Source organism: Canis aureus, chromosome 3, assembly GCF_053574225.1.
Source record: "Canis aureus isolate CA01 chromosome 3, VMU_Caureus_v.1.0, whole genome shotgun sequence".
Taxonomy (NCBI): domain Eukaryota; kingdom Metazoa; phylum Chordata; class Mammalia; order Carnivora; family Canidae; genus Canis; species Canis aureus.
The window spans coordinates 84527255-84550048 of record NC_135613.1 but is presented as its reverse complement, the minus strand read 5'-3'; the positions used below and the strand labels follow the sequence as shown (position 1 = coordinate 84550048).

The following is a 22794-nucleotide window of genomic DNA, read 5'->3' as shown; positions in this document are numbered from 1 at the left end:
GCCCCGGGACACTTCCTCGGCTGCCCCCAGCTGCCCCGGTTGTCTCCCTCGCGCCACACCCGCGGGCCCCGCACCTGTCCCCAAGAGGAGCACTGTCCCGCCCTCCCCCCCAAGGCCAAGCCCTGGCCCTACTCACACTGGAAATGCCACATCAGGAGGCAAGCCACGAGGGAAATCAGGACCAGGCCGGCCAGCCCGGTCACCAGCAGCACCCAGCGCTTGGGGCCCCGCTTCTCCACCTTCCTGGTGTTGTTGACCGGCAGGAACTCCACGCCCTCCTCGACGCCACTCATGCTCTGAACGGAGAGACGCAAAGCGGCTCAGGGATGGCCGTGACCTGGGTGGGGAGCTCCCGCGTGGACAGCGGGCCAGGAGGAGCCCCCGCGCCCCGGGCCAGCGGCGCCACGCTCGGAGGGCTTTCCACCTGACAGGTCCCAGCAAAATGACACAGGCGGGCTAAGCCCAGCCGTGAGTCACCCCGACCAGGTGGACGCCCGGGGGGGCGGGGCGACCGGCCACCAGGGCGTGTCGCCTCCTCCAGCCGGGCAGCCCCGGGCGGTGCACAGAGGCAAACCACCCCCCCACCCCCCCACCCCCCCACCCCCCCCGCGGCCAGCCCCACGGAAGCTCGGCAATAAGGCGGAGCCCGCCAGGCCCAGGGGACACGCCGTCTGTTTCCCGCCTTAAGAGTCCCTGTCCGGGATCCCCAGGTGACGTGGGGCCCGTCTCTCCGGGAACCCACACCCACACTCACGCCCAGGACGAGGACGGGAAAGAGCAAGACTTGCGACAAACGGGAGGGCAGCTTACCCGGGCTCCTCCCGGAGAGGGCCGGAGAGGGCCAGGGAAGCAAGGACAAGGACACGGGGCGGGGAGGGGGCACACGCACCCGAGGGCCAAGAGGAAACTGTCCTGCCCTGTGACACGCACTCCGCGTGCCCGAAACCCCGGGGAGGAGCTCCGGCCCCTCATGGGTGACCCACTCCAAAAGGGGACGTGACAAAGGCAAGAGCCCCCACGTCCCAACCCCCCAGACGCGGCCGCGAGCGGGAACTGACACGGCTGGACTTGTCACACGGGAGCACCGTCTGGGAACTCCACCACTCCGAGCTCCCCCATTCTTGCCACGCTGGGTCCTCCTATTTCTGTTCCTCAACTGGTTCCTGCTGCGACTTGAATATTGCAGCAGGAACACAGCCCCTACCCTGGGCCTCCTATCGCAACGTGTAAGTATATCCAATCAATGTGCTCTGTCCCTTAAAACGACACAACGTTCCACGTCAATTATGTCTCCATAAAATACGTTTTTAAAAAGGAATGAAACATACCCCAGAGGTGACCGCTTAAAGTGCTTTCACCAACTGCTAATTTTGGAATTTATCTCCGTATTTCCAGGTAATATGCCAATAGCACTATCTCTTGATTCATCTATTCAAAAATATAATCATCTGACTTCCTATTATGATCATGTGAATTCTAATATCTTTCTTTCTTTGGGTGGTTCAACTGGTTGAGCATCTGCCTTCAGCTCAGGTCCTGATGTCAGGGGTTGTGGGATTGAGCCCCACATCGGGTCCCTGCTCAATGAGGAGCCTGCCTCTCCCGCTGCTTGGGCTCTGTCTCTTGCTCTTGCTCTCTGTCAAATAAACAAATAAAATTTAAAAATAATAATAACCATATCCTTCTTTCCTTTTGTATATCCCATCCCCCCCAATAGTTATAGGGCTAAAATTTGTTTTTTTAAAAATTATATCCATACTCTATAGTTTCATTACAGCTGACCCTGGCAGGGTTAGAGATGTCCACCCCCGACACAGTCAAAAATCCACATATAACTTTTGACTCCCTCAAAACTACTCATAGCTCTACTGGTGACCAGAAGGCTTACTGATTAACACATATTTTGTACGTTATATGAATTACATACTGTACAATAAAGCTAAAAAAAAAACGTTAAGAAACTCATAAGGAAAATACATTTATAGGACTAAACTGTGTTTATTAAAAAAAAAAAAAACAACCCACATATAAGTGGGACCACACAATTCAAACTGTGTTGTTCAGAGGTCAACCATATTAGTCTTTGAAAATATTGTTCTTTATTGTTTCCTTCCCAGTACAACTAATTTATTTCCCCTGCTGCAGAATTCATTTACTTGGATTTCTTTTGAACATATACCCAGGGCTTCCTAGACAATCTTAGAGTCCTGCAGTACTCTTCTAATCTTCCATATAGAAAGTCTGTCAAATAACCTCTCACTTCATTTTTTTCCTGGAATCTTCCCTCCTCTGTCCTTTCCCATAACTATTGTCTGGAACTTCCTTCAATAGCATCCAGGGAATTTCCTTCCTCTCCGTCTTCTGTTAAAACCCCTATTCCTCAGGGATGCCTGGGTGGCTCAGCAGTTGACCATCTGCCTTCAGCCCAGGGCATGATCCTGGAGACCCAGGATCAAGTCCCACGTCAGGCTCCTTGCATGGAGCCTGCTTCTCCCTCTGTTGTGTCTCTGCCTCTCTCTCTCTCTCTCTCTCTCATGAATAAATAAAATATTAAAAAAAAAAACTCTTCCCTGGATTCCATGTCTTCAACTTTCTTGGATTACTTCATTTGGGAGGAATACACACTTCACTAGCTTCTCAAGAGGAAAATTTTTTTGAGATGTTGCACATTTCTGAAAGTACCTTACCTCTGTATGCACATTTGTTGATAGTTTGGCTGGGTATCGAACTATAGGTTTCAAATCATTTTCACTTAAAATTTTGAAGGCTCCACTGTTTTTTTAGCTCCCAGTTTTGCTTTGGAGAAATACAAGAACAGTACAAATCCATTGTTTCTTATTCATAATTTGTTATCCCTCTCTGAAAGCTTTGAGGATGTGCTTTAAATTGAGCCTTTAAATTTCATTATCTTGAGCTCTCTCCCCCAGCCCTTTGAATTTGGAGATTCATTATCTTTCAGCCTGGGAAACTTTCTTGTACAGGCATACCTTGTTTTATTGTGCTTTGCTTTATTGCACTTCACAGGTAATGCACTTTTCACTAATTGAAGATTTGTGGCACCATGAGTCAAGCAAGTCTTTCAGTGCCATTTTTCCAATAGCATTTGCTCACTTCATGTTTCCATGTCACGTTTTGCTAATTCTCATAAGACTTCAAACTTCTTCATTATTAGTATATCTCTTAGGGTGATATGTGATCAGTGATTATGATTCACTGACAGTTCAGATGATGTTTGACATATCTTAATAATAAAGTATTTTTAAGTTAAGGTATGTACATTGTTTTTTAGACATGATGCACACTTAGTAGACTACAGTATAATGTAAGCATAACTTTTATAAGCACAAAGAAGCCAAAAAATTCATTTGACTTGCTTTATTTGCCATTTGCTTTATTGCAATCGCCTGAAACTGAATCCACAACATCTCCAAAGTATGCTTGTATTATTTCTTAAATTATGTCCTCCCCTTCATTTTCTCTAGTCTTTCTGCAATTCCTATTATATTGATTCTCTACTTATACATTCTCGCTATTATCCATCTCATTGGGGTTTTTTTTTTAAGTAATCTGTACACCCAACATGGGGCTCGAACCCATCACCCCAAGATCAAGAGTCACACACCAGCCAGGCACCACCCCCCTCATTGTTTAACTTTTCCACTGAATTTTTCATTTCTGCTGTTAACTAATTTCCAAGAGTTCTTTCTTATTCTCTGAATTTTTCTCTTTCTTGTTTTCTGAACTTTGAATGCAAAATCTTCTCATCTTTGTGTTGCTGTCAAGTACCTTTTCTCTGTTTTGGACTTTCTTTTTCATGTTGAAGAAAGGATATTAGATTGTTCATTCATATTTAGGAATGAGGTCCTAAAGACTGATTGGAAGCTCTGTGTGCATGGTTTGCCACAGTCACTTCACTGTAGGCTACAATTAAGTGGTGAGCTACTTTTTTTTTTTTTTTTTTTACTAGGCACTTCCAACTGTTAGACTATGCCTATCTTTTTTTCTATGGGATGACTTAATTGCTCCACAAAATAATTTTCTAATCTCCTGGATAGAGTGATTTAAACCCAGCCACTAGCATTCTGGAATATGTGAAAGAAGAGGCCTTTGACTATTTTTCACCCCTCCGTACAGCCTTCCTCTGCACCTAACATCCTCAAGTCTAGAGAAATCAATTTCACATCCCTTATAGAGGACTGATGAGGTAGGAGTACATTTGTTTGCTATCTAAGTGGGGATCTGGGGATTCCTAACAATGCCCTTCCGTAGCTCTCCTTTATCGATAGCCTGAGCCCAATTCCTGAACCTGATAGAGGACATTATCAAAGAACCCTGTAAGAATATTTCCAAGAGCTAAGGAGAGGCATATATCTTTAAATTCAACAGGCCCACTGAATAGTAAGAAAGATAAATGAAAAAGCACACTTAGCTGAATATATCACGATGAAATTTCAGGACACCAAGGATAGAGTAGATCCTTTGCATCTTTCCCTGGTGTTTTTTCCCTTCTCTCATATTTTACATTTCTTTGTCATTTGGTTCTATTCTGGGACTTTTAAAACTTACTCCTGTATACCTTCTATGGAATTTTAAAAATAGCTTCACTGACATATCATTGACATAAAATAAATTATACATATTTAAAGTGTGCAATTCTTGGCATATATATATACACCCATGAAACCATCACCACAATCAAGATAATAAATATATCTGTCATCTTCTAAAGTTTCCTCTTGGCCCTCCCTTCCCATTCCTCCCTGATTCCCTCTCCAGTCCCAAAGCAACCACTTATCAGCTTCCTATCAGTAAAGACTAATTTGCTTTTTTCTAGGACTTTGTGTAAATGGCATTATTCAGCATGTACCATGTACTCCTTATTGTCTGGGCTCTTTTACTCAGCACAATATTTTGAAATTCATCCACGATATTACGTTTATTATGCTAATAGTGCATTCCTCTCTATTCTTGAGTAGTAGCCCATTGTATGTATGTACAATGATTTACTTATTCATCTGTTGAAAAACGTTTGGGTTGTTTCTAATTTGAGGCTATTATAAATAAAGCTGCTATAAACATTCCTGCACAAATCCTCTTATTGGCATATGCTTTCATTTCTCTTGGATAGATACCTACGAGTGGAATAGCAAGTTTGTGGGACAGGTATATTTTTAGTTTTTTTTTAAGATGCCACCAACCTATTTTCCAAAGTGACTCTATCATTTTACATTCCCATCAGCAGCGTGCAAGGACTCCCATTGTCCACATCCTAACCAACATTTGGTATGGTCAATGTTTTTCATTTTAGCCATTCTAATAGATATATAGTGGTATCTCACTGTGGTCTTTTTTTTTTTTTTTTAAAGATTTTATTTATTTATTCATGATAGTCACAGAGAGAGAGAGAGAGGCAGAGACACAGGCAGAGGGAGAAGCAGGCTCCATGCACCGGGAGCCCGACGTGGGATTCGATCCCGGGTCTCCAGGATCGCGCCCTGGGCCAAAGGCAGGCGCCAAACCGCTGCGCCACCCAGGGATCCCTCACTGTGGTCTTAAGATGCTTTTCCCTAATGACTAATGATGTTGAGCATCTTTTCATGTGCTTAATTACCATCGGTTTGTCTTCTTCGGGGAAGTGTCTTTTCAAATCTTTCCCTGATTTTTTTTTTAAAAGATTTTTATTTATTCATTCGAGAGAGAGAGAGAGCACAAGCAGGTGGAGAAGCAGGCACCCCATGGAGCAGAGCCCAACATGAGGTTCAACCCCAGGACCCTGGAATCATGACTTGAGCCAAAGGCAGCTGCTTAACCAACTGAGTCACCCAGGCGCCCTTTCCTCTAGTTTTTAAAGTTGGTTTGCTTATCTTCATATTACTGAGTTTTGAGAGTTCTTTCCATATATTCTGGTTACAAGTCATTTAACTGATATATAATTTGCAAAGATTTTTCTCCTAGTCTGCAGCTTGTATTTTCATTCTCTTAATAGAGTGTTTTGAAGAAGAGAAGTTTTTCATTTTGATGAAGTTCAATTTGTCAAGTGTTCGTCTATGGATTGTGATTTTGGTGTTGTAGCTAAGAAATCTTTGCCTAATCCAAAACACCAAAGATTTTCTCCAATGTTTTCTTCCAACAGTTTTACAGTTTTAGATTTACATTTGGGCCTATAACCCAATTTGAGTTTTAAAATTTTTTATTTGGTGCAAGGTATAGATAAAAGTTCTTTTTTTTCTCTTTTTCCTTTCCTTTTTTTGTTTCTTTTTTATACAGATATCCAATTGCCCCACTATAATTTGTTGCACAGACCATCCTTTGTCTACTGAGTTGTCTCTGCACCTTTATCAAAAACCAGTCAGTTCCCCCTGCTTGTGCTCTCTCTGTGTGGCAAATAAATAAATAAAATCTTAAAAAAAAAATCAGTTGCCCAAGGCAGTGCCTGGCTGGCTCAGTTGGTAGAGCATGCAACTCTTGATCTCAGAGTCATGAGTTCAAGCCCCATGTTGGGGATAGAGCTTACTTAGAAAATAAAAAAGTTTAAAATTTTTAAAAAAAAATCCATTGTTCATATATTTGTGGGTCTATTTCCAGACTCCATTTGGCTCCATGGATCCATTTATGTGTGTTTATGCTAATATGATATCATCTTCACTACTGTAGCTTTGTAAGTCAAAAAAGCTATTGAAATATTCAGTGAGTGTAGCCAGGTTGCAGGATACACAGAAATTAAAAAGATTAATACACAAAAAAATCAATTGTATTTCAACATAATAACAATGATAATAACAATGACCAATTGGAAATTTAAAATTTTTTAAATGCCATTTACAATAACATCAACAATATGAAATACTTAGGAGATAAATCTGACAAGATATATACAAGACCTGAACCCTAAAAAATACAAAACAGTACTGAGAGAAATTTTAAAAGACTTAAATAAATCAAGTAATATCCCATGTTCATGGATTGGAGGACGCGATATACTTGTCTATTCTCCTCAAATTCATCTAGATATTAATATAATCTTGATCAAAATCTCAGCAGGCTCAGGGCTCCTGGGTGACTCCTGGTTAAGCATCTGCCTTTGGCTCAGGTCATGATCCCAGGGTCCTGGGGATTAAGCCCCCTGTCGGGCTCCTTGATCAGCAGGGAACCTGCTTCTCCCTCTGCCTCCGCCCCTCCCTCTCCCCTTGTCTCGTGTTCTCTCTCAAATAAATAAATAAAATTTTTTTAAAAAGAAAAGAAACATTGGTTAATAGATCAGATAATAATAATAATAATAAAAAACCTCAGCAGGCTTTTGGAGAAATTGATAAATTGCTTCTGAAATTCATATGGAAATGCAAAATACTCTGAAGAAGAACAAAATTGGAGGACCAATGTCACCCAATCTCAAGCCTTATTATAAAAGCAATAAACCTTTAAAAAAATCATGTATTTCATTTCCAAGAATGATGTTTTATTCTTTGATGGTTACTTTTTAGAGCAGCCTTTTCTTATCTTATGAATGCACTACATTCTTGCTCTTTCTTAGGATACCAACTCGATTTTATTTTACATTCAGAACTTTGTCTTTGCCTCTCTCTTTCAGGGTATAGATTTTCATTAAATGCCCAATAGTCCTTGGTAGTCTAATCATGTTTTAAAATGAAAAAAAAAATAGTAAGGTTTTGGCTAGGCTCTTTGGATAAACTATATGTTTGCATATGTTAGACGAAATGTAACAAAATAATAGCTTATTAAGTTTATTTTCAATTTTCAGAGTAGCTGCACTCTTTTTTCTTACATGACTCTCACAATCCTGGAATCATTCATGACTGGTGCCATCACTCCCACTCTATAGATAAGGCAGGGAGACATGATGACTGCAAGATCACGCAGCCTCTTGGTGGCAGACCCAGATTTGACCCTGTTTTTCTGCCTCCCAATGAGAGCAGTTTCAGGAATTCAGGAAGCAGGTGTTAAGGGAAACGGAAAGCAAGTTCCTTGGGAAGGGGAAAGTGGCTGACAGCATGGACAGTGCACCCCAGGGGCCACCCCCAGCCTTGCTATAGAGCAAAGCTGTCAGCACTGGGACTGGCTCAATGGCAGGGCCCTGGTTCCCCCTGCTGGGGCTCCAGTCAGCCCAGACCTGCTGTTTAATCAGTAACTGGACGGCTGCCTTTTACAACTACTCTCAGTTCCATTCTTAGGCATACGAGGGATCACCCTGCCTAACCTAGTCACTTTATTGATAAGGAACTGAGGCTGACAGAGAGGGAGTGTCCTGTCCAAAGTCACAAAGCCAGTGAGGTCAGTAAAGCAGCAAAGTTGAGATAAGAGCCACATCCTTCAACCCTAAACGGGGTTTCAGGCCTGCACACAGTCCATCAGCCTCCAGAGGAGGAGGTGGCAGAGAGTTCCCACCCACTAGGTCTCAAGTGCATCCGTAACCATCTCTCCGTACATAACAATCTCTCTGCAGGGCCATAAAGCTAACGGAAGACAAAGCGTGCCAGTGCCTGCTTCCGCCTCTCCTTTCTCTCTTTCATAAGAGTAAATACATCAGCAGGTGCGCCTAAGAACTCAGTGCTGGGAAGCCAGGTGCTTGCTTATGAACAGAGACAGAGGCCCCATAACTCTCAGGGCCAATTCCACCAGCCAGCTCAAGTCGGATCACGGCCAGAGTCCCTAGAAACACAGCAGGGCTCAAAGGCCAGCTCCGACAAGAGAGCAAGGAATGATTTCCCGAAGGACAGATGCCCAGAAAGGCCTGAAGCCCACACACAGTGAAACGTAGAGGGTCGGAGGGGGAGAACCCAAGCGATGGGTTGCACAGACAAGATCACATTACCCCTTTTTCCATCCAACGTCCTGGAGGAAACAGGGGGCAGAGGCCAGAAAATCAGGAGGGAGGGTGTGTAAGCCTTGAAGAATATTTACTTTCTGTTGTTTTAAGCACACAAGTACAAATTGAAACATATCTTCCCCCAGGATAGTGACTATGCCAAAGAAAATGACTGGGGCGCCTGGGTGGCTCAGGTCATGATCTTGAGGTCCTGGGATCGAGCCCTGCAGGGGACTCTTTGCTCAATGGGGAGCCTGCTTCTCTCCCTCCTTCAGCCCCTCCGCCTGCTTATGTTCTCTCTGTTTTTTGTTTTTTTGTTTTTTTAACATTTTATTTATTTATTCATGAGACAGAGAGAGAGAGGCAGAAACACAGCAGAGGAAGAAGCAGGCTCCATGCAGGGAGCCCGATGTGAGACTCGATCCTGGAGGATCGAGGGAGGCGCTCAACCGCTGAGCCACCCAGGCGTCCCCCCACCTTTCAAATAAATAAATAAAATCTTAAAAAAAAAGAAAGAAAGAAAGAAAAGAAAATGACTTACAGAAGGTATTTGATGATATAGGAAAGACTCCTGCAGTCACCTGACTCCCATCCAGTAAAAATCTCCCCAGAACTGAAAACTAACTGCTAAGCAAACAAAACTTGGTGTCCAAGTCAACCAAAAAAGTCCTTCCACTTTGAAAGGAACCTTCTCCTGGGTCCCCTGTCATCAGCTCCAACTCTCCCGGACCCTCCCCCGGGCTGCAGGGACCCGCAAACCCTAAGCCAGAACTTGCCTCTGGCAGCTTGGAATGTGGTCTTTACTAGAGAAAAGCAACTGGTAAATGCATACATTTATAAACAGCAAAAATAATACTGACTATCCAAAAATCTACACAAGATTTCAATCAGAGCAGATGGAGAGAAAAATGAATCATCCAGGAATCTGCCAGACTTTTTTTTTTTTTTCCTGGAGATTGTTCCTCATTTGGTGACGGTCGGGTGTGACCTGATGGGAAGGCAGGGTATGAAACTAAACACTGAAGCAGTCACTTGGAGTCGTGGGATGACATTACACAACGCCTGGTAATCTGCTTCTGCTGCTGAAGATCAAGATCAAGGGGCAGAGGTGAAGTCACTGGATGGAGACACAGGTGTTTTGCTCAGTCCCGAGACAAGGACAAGGGTGGCCGGCTTCACGTGCCACTGCCAGCTCCGTCGCTGACTTGCGACACACGCTCTTCACCCACAGCTCCGCGGACTAGTGTGCCCACCACCAGGGGAGATGGATCCCACCTCCATCCATGATGTCATCGCCACCACCCCAGTCATGTGAACGTCCCTCCGATCGTTCAAGCAGGAGAGGACAATCTGAGCCTCTGCGGTGGTTTTCCAAAGTGAGGAGTGTTCTGGAGCACTCGAAGATGCCCTCCTTGGCTGGGAGCAAGACAAAGCCCGCGGAACTCTCGGGGCCACCCCGATGCCCGTTGGGGTCAGAGCCTGGCCGAAGTCCCCAGAAACAGAGCACGGCTCCAAGCCGCCTGAGACGACAGAGCAAGGAATGACCTCTAAACCCCAGCACTGAGTGTGTCACCCTGGACACGCTGAGCACGGACACACCCAGCAGACACAGCAGAGGTGACGCTGGAGAAAGGCCTCTTTCTCCAGCGGCTGATTTCGCAGGGAGGTGGGTCCCTACTGAGCTGGGCTCTCTCCAGCCCCGGCGGCCGCGGACGGGGACAGCCAGCGCGTGCCCAGGGACTTCACCGGCACAGAGAGGACACCGGATTTGTTCATCACAGGATGACCGAGGGGACAAAAGAGAAGGGGGAGAAAGCCCGCGCTCAAAGCCTCCACCTGCCCTGCTCTCCAAGCTGTGGCGAGTGATCCCACGGAAGCTGGCGTCGCGGGAAACCCACGGGGGGCGACGGTTCCCGTGCTCGCACCACTTCGGCGTTTCCCAGACCCGTGGGGCCGCGAAGAACAGTAGAATAAAGTGGAGCAGACACGGTGCTTGCCCGCGGCTCGTGCCAGGCCCGCTGGACGGTCTGAGGCTGCATGGTCGGCGGGGGGGGGGGGGGGAGCCGTCGGGAAGCTGAACAGACCCCCCATCCCCCCAACACCCCGGTTCTTCGGGGGCTTCCTCCTAGGAACCCACCCTGGAGAGCTCAGCCCGCCACCCCAAGCCCCCCCCCACCCTGAGCCCCCCCCACCCAGAGGCCCCCACCGCCCACCCTATTTAAGCAACCAACTGCGGGCAAGGAACCTGCCCTGTGGGGCTGCGCCCTGCGTCTTGCCCCGGGACCCCCCACGCAGGGTCCCACAGAGGGGCTCAGTGTCGCCCTGAGGTCCCTGAGGCCTGCCCAGCCCCGAGTGGACTCCCTAAACCCTCCCGCCCTCTGGGTGACCAGCCCTCTTACTCTTGCCCTTTGACCCCGTCCCTGTCTTCAGCTGCTGGGAAATGGGTGAGGCTTCGGGCCCTGAGGAGGATCCAGAATTACGTGTGGATCTGTGACCTCAGGCCATCCAGGGGAGCAAAAAGCTGACCCAGAGCCAACAGTATCTGCTCAAGGAAGTCCATCACTACTCTGCCCACCTGGTCCGAGCGGGAGGGGAAGTCCCCGGGTCCTGACTCAGCCACTGTGGCTGCTCTGTCTGCGCAGAAACTCAGTAGGCCTCGCAGGCCCGCGGCTGGCTACTGCGGGGGTCACGCTGTGTCCCCTTCGGCTCCCTGCACCGCCCAGACCCTGCGCACACAGCTGTGGCCCGGGGACCACACACACCTGCAGCGAGACCCCGTAAGGTGACATCAAACGGACTGAGGGCAGGACCACCTGATACAAATCCCTTCTTTCCTTTTTGCGGGGATGGGCTGGTTATCACCGGGATTAGGGGTCAGGCCTGGGAACCCCGAGCCCCTGGGGCAAATACTTCTCACTGTGCCTCAGTCTTCCCCTCTGAAAAGTAGGTTAATAACCCCTTGCACCTTCTAAGTAGAGGTGTTGTAAAACGTAATTAGCTGATTCCTGCTAATGACAGAGGCCTACCTACTATCGCCCTTCGATTTTCATTTCTCCGCCCACAGTCCATCCACCTGCCTAAAGCGACCGAGGCCCATTCCTCCCTCCCGTCTGGGGGAACGGCTGGAGTTCAAGTTCAAACATTATGATGAAACAAAAACACCGTGCGGCCTCAACCGTAGCCCATGGCCCCTGCCCTCTTGCCACTCGCCCAGGGCCAAAGGCACCAGGAAGGCGTCCTGCTCCCACCTGGCTCCCATCCCCCCTCCCCTCGTCTGAGGAAGGCAGGGAGTGGCCTGGGGGAGAGAAGCAAGCCCTCCTAGGGACCTCCGCACCCTCACAGCCCAGAGGAGACTCACCTAGCAAAGCCATCAAGTCTGCCACCTATTTACATTCTAGGCCTCCGTCTACACTTCAGGTTTCCAGTCATTTCCAAAACATGTTTTTAAAACATTAAAACATATCTCAGGGACGCCTGGGTGGCTCAGTGGTTTCAGTGGTGGAGCATCTGCCTTTGGCTCAGGGCGTGACCCTGGGGTCCTGGGATCGAGTCCTGAATTGGGCTCCCCACGAGAAGCCTGCTTCTCCCTCTGCCTGTCTCTCATGAATAAATAAATAAAATCTTTTTTTAAAAAATCTCAGGGTCACCTAGGGGGCTCAGTCGCTTGAGTGGCCAACTCTTGATTTCATGATCTCGGGGTCCTGGGATCCAGCTCCACAGTGGGTCTGCTTGGAGATTCTCTCTCCCTCTGCCCCTCCTCTCCCTCAAATAAACAGATAAATCTTTTAAAAAATCCATTTCAAATGCAATTATTTGCAGAACCTCAAAATAATAAAATAATGAACAGACTGGCTCAAGTAGCCTCAGGACCCAGAAGGTGTCCAGACTATTCCTTGAAAAGCTGCCCTCAAGGACTGTGACCGGTTTCCAAGCCGTGCGGTTAGAGGACGCCTCACCCGAGGCCTTCCTGGGCGGCTATAGGAAGGCGGCCAAGGCTCACGGGGCTCTGGGGACACCTGGACAGTTGCCAGGGCTCTCAACCCGTCGTCTGCGTGCCACACAGCTCAGGGGAGAGGGCGGAGCCACCACGAGCATATTCATGATTTCTGCACATCTTTGTGCCATTTAGGCATTTTAAATACAGATTATCTCTAACTCCTATAATCAGGTTGCATTTCCAGATGAGGAAATGGGTAAAGGAGGGTTAACATCAAAAACCCAGATGGCTGGGACACCTGGTGGCTCAGCGGTTTAGTGCCATCTTCAGCCCAGGGCGTGATCCTAGGGTCCCGGGATCGGGTCCCACGTCGGGCTCCCTGCATGGAGCCTGCTTCTCCCTCTGCCTCTCTCTCTCTCTCTCTGTCTCTCATGAATAAATAAATAAATCTTAAAAAAAAAAAAAAAAAAAAAAACTCTGCAAAACTCTATCTGCTTCTGGGGCCCAAGTGGTGAGAGGCCTTGCTCAACTCTGTATATGCATTTCCACCCTTGAGCCACAGGTGTAGGGGTGCTGACCCCCCCACCTCTGACCTTGCCCCTAGCCACGGGGTCTCACACCTGTACGGAGCCAGGAAGCTGCTCCCATCCTGCCCAGCTCAGAATGGCTGCGCTCCCCTCACCACCCCTGAAAACACAGCCCAAGGCTCAGCCCCTCCAGGGAACTTCCACAGACCATCTTAATCCACAGGACTTTCTCCTTGGGGCCTCCCCCCACCCCGTGGCCTGTACGCCCACTTGGCATCAATGATACCCCACTGTCATGCTAAGACCAAGCAGTCCTAGGGGGCCAGGGTACCCCAGTGTCTTCTTCATTCTGCGTCTCTCTCCAACCCCCTCTATGACCTTGGCCAAAGGTCATAGTTTGGTTGGTTGGTTGACCAACTGAGGGACCTCTCTTTCCACAGCCACGCTTGGGTAGCCTACCCCGGGCCAGCCGGGGATCACCCGGTGCCAGGGCTTGCATCCCCTGCGTGCTTCATCCTCCTGGAAGGGGACAGAATGGTTGGTCCACACCCCAGGGTTCTGTTGACAGCCTGCCCATCTCTCCGGTGTCACCCAGCCTGGCCACCTGCGCTGGGCAGCTCCACCCAAGTGTGGACTCTCCCAGCATCTTCCTCTCCTGGTCTTCAATTAAATGCACCCCCGCCCCCCTAGGACACAACGTCTTTTGCAATCCCACCGGAGAATTCCAGATCAGTGGGAGAGAACGCCACCAGCAGCCCCCACTCCACCCTCAGCCCTTTGTCCTCCCAAGTCAGCCTGGGTCCTGTCCTACCTGGGTCCTCTCCTGAGAGCCTCTTCCCACCCAGCCAGTGTCGCCCCTCCGGCCCGCAGTCACCGGATTCAGGGAGCACAGGGCTCTGCCAGGACCTGCACAGCCAGAGATCACACCCGAAACGAAGCAAGAGAGACGAGAGCAGCGCCACGCAGCCCTTCTCATCCTTCCCCCCACGACCCACCGAACCCGCTTTCTGACGTCTCGGCCCGTGCTTTTCGCACTCACTGCCTTTGTTACTGAGAGAACGAGGTTCCCCTGCAGGTGTGAGAAACACCACGGGGAGCCCCCTGTGCACCCTCCGCCCAGCCTCTCCCAGGGGAAAGGTGCTGCATCGGGATACCCAGTGAGGACGCAGTCCGGCGATCTGGGTTTCTCCTTTTCCTTTGCTCATTTGTGAGTGTGAGTTCGAAGTTCCACGGCACCGATCTCGGGCGTGGGGGGCCCCCGGCCACCAGCCCAGATAACGGCTGGTTCTGTGTCCAGCACCAAGATCCGTCCCGCCGCCCTTCGGGAACCACGGCCGCCTCCTCCCCGTCCCCTCCCTGTCCGTCTATCCTCCTGTCCTTGAATTGTCCTTTCAAAACCGGCACATAAATGAACCATCCAGCGTCAGTGTTTTGGGATTGCTGGCGTCCTTCACTCTGCACACTTCTCTGGACAATCGTTTGGTCATCGCGGGCACCGGGGCTTGTGCTGCTTTGCGCTGCGTCGTATCCACAGCAGCAGGCGCCACGGGCCGGCCTCCCCCTTCCCACCGCTGCCGCGCGGCCCCGAGACTGCAAAAGCTTGGGGCGCCCCCTGCCCCCCCGCCTCCTGGGACGCCTCGGTTCCCAAAGCGGGCCCTAAAGCCAGAGTCCGGGGGCAGGAGCCTGGTGGCAGCACGCAGGACAGCGCGGCCCTGGGGGCCCCTGGAGGCCAAGGGCGCGCTCAGCAGCGTCCCCGCGGTGTGTCCTTGGAGGCGCATAGGAGCCATCCCGCCTGCCGTCCGGCGCACCCTCGCTGGGGCAGCGGAGCTTTCCCTGGGTGCCAACCTCGGGCAGCGCGGCGGCACCGAGCGGGAGGAGCAGGCCCCCGGAGGCCCCTGCTCCCCGGCCTGGCTGGTGGCCCGCGGACTATGCAAACTAAGTGTTTGTCACCTCTGGCCACCTCCGGCCTCGCCTCGGCCTGCCATATCCAGACACGACTGCCCACAACCCAGCGGCGTAACTCAAACGTGGACCAGCCTGGGGCCCACGGGCCGTTGGCCCATCACCTCCCTTCCCCGGGGGCCCCAGGTCCCTTACCTGCCCAACAACGGCTCAGGGAGCACACACAAATAATCAAAACAAATAGTAATCATAAAGGGTGACATGCCCACTTGATGAAAGCTTATACGGGAATCAAAACCGGGTTTTCAAAGAGTAGGTAATGCCACGAGAAAACTCTAGGATGCACGGTTGGTCGGATGAAAACACAAGGTCAGGAAGCCTACAGGCACTTCCCATCCCGCTAAGCTCACCTCCCACGTCTCCTCCCAGAGGCTCCCCAGGGGGCCCCTCCCTCTGTTTTAATCAGGTGACTTCCCCAGGGTCCCCTAGCACCCCAGACACCCCCCAGCCCCAGCCTCTTGCCATCTCAAGGCCAAGCACTTGCTCTTTCAGGATGGGAGAAAAGGGCTGCCTTGTTCCAGTCCATGGCTTGAGACAGTTAATACATGTTTGATGCACTGATGGACTACGACCGTGGCTTTGGCTGCAGAATAGGAATTAGATTATGACTCTATTTGGGGGAGAAAATGCATCACATATATATTAACATCCACATGAGTAAACAGCCTGGGGGGCTCAGTCGGTGAAGCATCTGCCTTCGGCTCAGGTCATGACCTCAGGGTCCTGGGATGGAGCCCTCCCTCTGCACTGGGCTCCCTGCTCAGCGGGGAGTCTGCTTCTCCCTCTCCCCCTGCACACCTCCCCACTCGCACTCACTTGCACTCTCTCAAATAAATAAATTTTTTTTTAAAAAAGACCTTGGGAGATTGTAAGCCAAACTACTTACAGGGGTTTTAAAACCCCAAGGAAAGAATTTCAGAGGAACTTTGCTTTCTACCTTGCATACTTTTGTATTGCTTGATAAAAACAAAGAAAGAAATTAAAAAAAAAAAAAAACCCTTCCTAACTTTTGTATTCAGAAAAAAAGTAATTTAATTTATTATTTTTTTTCTGTTAAAAAGCAGTTTCATTTAGAAAAATGCATAGGCAATACCAAATGATTAAAAATGCCTTTCTAGGGCATTTTCTCTCCTTTCTCAATTCTTTTCATTTATCTGAGTTATCCAAATTTTCTTTAAATATGTATCTATCAGGGACACCTGGGTGGCTCAGTGGTTGAGCACCTGCCTTCGGTTCACGGCATGATCCCGGGGTCCTGGGATCGAGTCCCGCATTGGGCTCCCATGGGAAGCCTGCTTCTCCCTCTGCCTGTGTCTCTGCCCCTCTCAATCTGTGTCTCTTATGAATAAATAAAATCTTTTTTAAAAAATGTGTATCTAGGGCAGCCTGGGTGGCTCAGCGGTTTAGCGCCGCCTTCAGCCCAGGGTGTGATCCTGGGGTCCCAGGATCGATTCCCACATCAGGCTCCCTGCACGGAGCCTGCTTCTCCCTCTGCCTGTGTCTCTGCCTCTCTCTCTCTCTCTCTCTCTGTGTTTCTCATGAATAAATAAATTAAATTTTTTTTAAAAAAATGTGTATCTATTAGTCTTTTTTAAATGATAATTTTAAAGGGTATAACCAAATAAAAATATGGGGAAGGAGGAATTTACTTTGCATTTTCGGGAGCCACACAACAGGCCTGGCTCTTACTAAGCTTGCCGTTGACTCCACGTACTAGATCTCCTACGGTGCCCTGCTTGTTCTTCCTTGGCCTCCTCCTCACATCCCAACCGTGGGAGCAGGTGGGTTTTGTTTCCAGTGTTAGGGTGGGGCACCCAGCACAGCACTCACTCCCGACACAGATGGACACAATTGCTGGCACCCCACCAAGCCGGCCGTCCAGGTCCTAGTGACTCAGAATTAAGTCATCCGAGGTATTGGCCTTTCCCTCCCAGGAGGGTGTCATCTACAAAGCTGATAAGCAAACGTTCCGAGACTCCATCAGAATTGTTGGTAAACAAGAAATGGCACAGGAGGCAGGCAGGAGTTAGGAGCCGCCCCCAGGCTAACCGCACAGAGTGACAAAGGGACCCTCTTAGGCACGGTGGGTCGGTAGGTAGTTCAGCCAGACACGGATCTTCCAGACCTCGCTGGTCTTCCAGCCCCCGGGGACGCCACGACCCTGCAGATAGGAGAGAAGGCCTCGGACACAAAGGAGATGAACACAACACGAACTAGATAAAACCTATGCATATGGTAAGGCCTGTAAGGAGGCCAGGGAAATGTAAACAACCAGATTTGCTGGCCTGGGTAGGTGAGTCTTTTCTTTTTTTCATTTTAAAACTGCCTTCATGGCTATAATCATGTGTATAATAAATAAAGCCACATTTTGTTCAAAGGCTTGTTGAAATCACACCTCCCGTCAGTCTCCTGGTCGACCGGATGAGTAACTTCATCAAAAGGGGAAACCAGACGCGTTTGGTGCAAGAGGTTTTTGTGGACTTGGGGTGGCGCCTGGTGCTCACCACTCTCTGCTTAATAACGTGTTCCCGTATTTTGCTGGGGATGTGCATCAATCACCATCATCTTTGGAATACAACTGTATAATGGCTTTGCGGTTAAGATCTAGGCTTTGAAGTCATGCAGATCTGGGTTGGAACCCTTGTTCTGCCTCTAATTGCCTTTGGGTCATCATGCAAACCCTCTGAGCCTCAGTATTCTCATCTGTAAATAGGGCTGCCCCCCACCCCCCCAAGGGTTGGTGTGAGACTAGAGAGGGATGATGAGCTGAAATACACCTATTCGGTGACGGGTAGAAATGGCTGTTACCATATTCTGCTCTACTTCTCCCCCAACATCACCACCTCAGGGAAACAAAGGCTCCAAGATTTGGACCAGTTTGCCAACTGCCCCCAAGGAACCCAAGGATTCCATTGCTAACCCTGGGCAGAATTTAGCAAATTCAGAAAATACTAGATTCCAAGATAGAAATTTTAGTAGAGACCTGCTTCTGGAAAGTCCTTAACAAAGAAAAAGAGTCAATTGATGTTCGAGAACTCCGAACTAACCGCAGACACCTTCTCACTCCTGCCAGCCTGAGCGAGAATTCTGAGCAGCCCAGGCGTTTCCATTGCCACCTACGAACTGCGAGCTGGCCATTGTAATCATGGTAAGCCCCCAGCATCTCAGAAGCAACTAAGAGGAGGAGAAATCCAGTTTCTTGCCCAAATCAAACTAATTCTTTCCCGTCATAAGCCAGCCGGGCCTGAGCTCCGCGGACGGACAGCCCTGTCTTGGCACCCTCGCGGTCTAGTAGAGTAAGCAGAGCCAGACCACCAGGCTTCAAATTCCAGTCCCACTCGGACGTCAGGCAAGTTCTTAGCTCTCTGTGCTCCCACTTCCCTCACCTATGAAGGGAAGTAATACTGCTAAGAGGCGTGATTCACGGAATATGCCCCACAGATGCTAGCAGTGATCTGAACACTCCGTCCTGAAGACGTGGCCCTGGGCTGAGGGGCTCGGCCACACTCTCTTCCTCTAAGAACAGACTTTCTCTCTTGGGAGAGACATGAGCCAACAGTGTGGGCAGAACCAGAGGCCACAGGAGGAACTGACACCACGGGAACTCCAGCACCCAAGGGCCACCGGCCACCGCAGCACAGACCGCCACCTGCCCCGGGAGCAAAGCATGAGAGGCTCAGGTGGGGTGAGGATGTGGCGCCGCCACCAGCAAGCCGGCTCAGGGCCGACCCACCCACGGGCGTCCCCACGGCTTTAGACGGCCCGGGCCTCTGACTGGGGCAGCCGGCAGGCTAGGGTGGCTTTCTCCGCCTGTTTTCCCATCTCCCAAATGAGGCCACGAAGGTCCAGGCCTTCCCGGGGCCGAGGGCAGCAGGGAGGCCCCCCTGGAGTAGCCAGGCTCCCTGTTCATTCACAGCACCTGGGGGGCGAGTCCCCCCTAAAGAGCCATCCGGGTTCATCACTGCCCACCTCGCTGCTCCTCCCTGCCCCCCTGTGCACACCTTCCCGGCACACGGGCCTCTGAGAGAGCCCAGCACGTGCTCAAGAGAACCCAGAAAGGAGGGAGTTTTTTTTTAAGTTTTGTTTTGAAGGGGGGTGGGGGGGCAGGAGGAAGAGGGGAATGAGGAATCGGTCGTAGTGGTTGTGGGCACACATTTCCTTTCCATAGAAGGGTCTTCCTTGGGCAGCCCAGGTGGCTCAGCAGTTTAGCGCCGCCTTCAGCACAGGGCCTGATCCTGGAGACCCAGGATCGAGTCCCGCATCGGGCTCCCTGCATGGAGCATGCTTCTCCCTCTGCCTGTGTCTCTGCCTCTCTCTCTGTGTGTCTCTCATGAATAAATGGATAAAATCTTTAAAAAAAAAAAAAAGGGGGGGTCTTTCCCATAGAAGCTGCTGTGCAAAGAGCGGTCTCATTCCCCAAAACTCCTCAGAGAGCCCCTGCGTTCAGCAGCGCAGGCCGGCCCTGCTGGGAGGCCAGTCCCCACCACCGGCCCGGTTCCTGGCCTCCGCGGGCCTCCCACCAAGACGACACCACCTTCCTGTTTGTCACCAGGCCTCTTCCAGCTCAGAGATCCAAACTGTGTACCTACACACTGCAACTTACAGAGGGCTCGGACGGGAAGTGTCCCTTTCCATCCTTGCAACGAGTCTATACCATGCATGTCATCCCCATTTCATAGTTACAGAAACTGAGGCTTCCAAAGATTAGGTCACATCTCTGAGGTCACCGGCCAGCAGAGGGGAGGCACCGGGTCCTGGCTTCACGCTGGACACTCCGGCCACCACATCACAATGGCCTACTTGCCCCAACTCCTCTACCCTGCCCCTTCGAGCGTGGGTTAGCTGTCTCTAAGTGCCCGCCCTGGGCTCCTCTGGAGTCTAGGACTTAGCACACCCACAGAACTGAACTCCCGAACCCCTGGGCCTTCGCCTTAAGCAAGGGCTCGATGGCTGGAGTCTTTCTCGCTGTTATCATCCAGCCTGGCCTGGCGCGTGCTCGGGCCGTGGGTATCTAATAAATATTTGGTACAGGGATGAGTGAATGTCTGACTAGTTAATAAAGAGATGACTCTCTGAACAGCCAGAGCCGCACAGCCTACCCCCCACACCTGATTTCCCAATCGTGGCCTCCATGTGCCTAGGGAATACGAGTCCTACCCAGGGCGGGCACTCGAGAAGGCACCAGTGGATGTCACGGCACTTTCACAGCTCCATCAAATATTCCACACTCAGTGAGGCAGGCTCCCTGGCTCTTCCTGGTGGCCACGATAGTTGGCATCTGCACACCTGCTCTCGTGCAGGGAAGGCTCACACAGTCCCCAGACATCAGGGTCCTGGGGACAGCAGGGAAACCTGAGGTGGCCCCTTCCTGCTTGATGGGAACAGCTTGGGCTGGGGCGAGGGCCACAGTCCTTGGGAAAGATGCTGCCATATACACAAGAACCTCCAGACAGAACTCTTCTCCGTCCGTGCAGGAATGGAAGTAGCCAGAACCCAGAACTCAAAAGCACTGGTTCCCCTTTGGGGCTCAGCACGACCTGGCTGGGCTCTGCTGATGGGGTGAAATCAGGGGCAGCAGCTGTACCTCCTGGTCGGGGAACGGGTCAAGGCCGAGTCTGCAGACCCTGACTGCAAACACTGCAAGGTGATCCAGGGAGCAAGCTTCCTGCTAAGGCATGGGATGGGAAGGAGTACGTGAAGCCTTCCTGGAGGCATGGAAGTGAGCCTTGGGCACAGTTGGCTACTTTCTTCAGGACCCACTGCATCACGTCGAATTTTTGCACGTCTTAGCAGGACTCTCGGGACTGTCACTTCCTTAAGGGAAGCAGTGCTATCTTGTCTTGGAGAACCTTCCCTCCAACAGTGCCGGGCCCGGGACTAGCCTCGGAGCTGGTTCAGTAGAACTTGGCAGGAGAGAGGACAAAGAGTGATCCATGTGAAGGAAAATCGCAGAATCAGGGAAGAGGGAAGAACCCGATGGAAGAGGGAATGTGTGAGCCTCGCAGAAGATGAGCAAACCGGCAGGGACCAAGGGGAAAAGTAAGCAAGGGCTTGCAGGTGACACGAGAGAGCTGGCTGTGGTGGCTCAGAGCGAGGCAAGGAGCCCCAGGCTCCGCCCCGGGGCGCCAAGACTGGCAAATCCCAGAAAGGGAAGTGGAGGGGGGAAAAAAAAACCCAAAAAACCCCAGCCCAGCCCCGAAATAACAAACACCAACCAGCAGGCCCCCCACTGCGGAGGCGGGAGGCTAGAGGCCCAGCAGGCAGTTATCAAGGATTCGCAAACACGGCACTTACAGAAGGGAAAATAAAAGGCGGGCACGGGGTGGATGGGCCTCCAGCAGGGAGGCTGCGCGGGAAGGCCCGGGCCTCCAGGCTGGCCGCCCTGACTGCGCTGCTTCTTTCCACACAGGAAGTCAGGTGTGGAGAAAACAAGGCGGCCAGGGGAGCCGCTCTGGGGTCTGGCTAGCCGCCGCGGCCCCCAGAGCTGGTCTTCTGCAAACTCCCGGGGTCACCCCGCCAACAGGGGAGAGACCGGCTTCAGGGACCTACGAGGTCTGGCCCGGCCGCCCGACGGCGCAGCGCGGGGCAGCGGGAGGTCCCGGACCCCGACGCCGCAGGGAGGAAGCTGCCTCCCAGGGCGCCCCGCCCGCTGCGCCCACGGTGCCCGCCCTGACCTGGGGAGCCCTGGGGCCCGGGGTCGCAGCGACGGTGCGGGGGCCTGGCCGGGCCGCCTTCAGGGGGCCCCCCGCGTCCTGGGGCTCCCGGGCTCGCTGCTGGGTCGGTCGCACCAGGGACCCTCCGCGGGCGCAGCCCCCACCCGCGGCCTCGGCCCCGGCAGCACCTGCGGACCGGCCCGGCCCCCCGGGAGCCCCCTCGCGGGCCGCAGGGGCGCGGCGCCTCCGCCCGGCCCCGACGTGCGCCCCGAGCCCAGCGCCGGACCGCGGACGCCCGCCTGGCCCGACCCGGGGCGGAGCGCGCCGCTCGGCGGGGACCGGGGCGCAGGCACCCGTCCGACAGGAAAGTCCACCTGCCGGGCCGCCCGGGCCGGGGGCAGCCGAGCGGGGCCCTCGCCGGGCTCAGCGGGCAACGCGGCCCCGCCCCTGCGCCCCCCGCGCCCCGCCCCGCGCCCCCCGCGCCCCCCGCCCCGCGCCCCTGACCCCGCCCCCCGCGCCCACCTCGGGCCGCGCGCTGTACTTGAGGCCGGCGCGGAGGTCCTGGCGGCCGCGCTCGCCCTTGAGGGCGCGGCTGCTCTTCATGGTCCCGGTGGCGGGTCGCGAGTCTCAGCGGCGCGGGCCCCGCGGGCGGCCGCCTGCCATCGCCGTGGGCGCTCGGGGCGCGCGGGGGGCGCGGGGCGCGCGGGGGGCGCGCGGGGGGCGGGCGGGGGCTGCGCAGGTGCGCGGGGGGGCGCAGGGGGCGCGAGGGGCGCGGGGGGGCGCGGGGGGCGCTCGGGGGCGCGGGGGGGCGCGCAGGAGGCGCTCGGGGGCGCGGGGGGCGCTCGGGGGCGCGGGGGCAGGGTGCGCGCAGGCCGAGCCGAGTTCCGGTCG

The 22794-nt window shown here is 52.1% G+C and overlaps 1 protein-coding gene across 1 annotated transcript in view; it reads right to left on the bottom strand.

The window, feature by feature from the left end:
- The window catches only part of ST14 (ST14 transmembrane serine protease matriptase), a 36650-nt gene extending 14067 nt beyond the window's left edge, over nt 1-22583 (bottom strand). The window contains exons 1-2 of the mRNA XM_077894192.1: nt 22426-22583; nt 137-296 (exon numbers count right to left, since the gene is read on the bottom strand). Coding sequence (XP_077750318.1) covers nt 137-296; nt 22426-22506 — 241 coding nt within the window. The 5' untranslated portion in view covers nt 22507-22583. The remainder of the gene's footprint in view (nt 1-136; nt 297-22425) is intronic.
- Between the last annotated feature and the right edge of the window lie 211 nt (nt 22584-22794).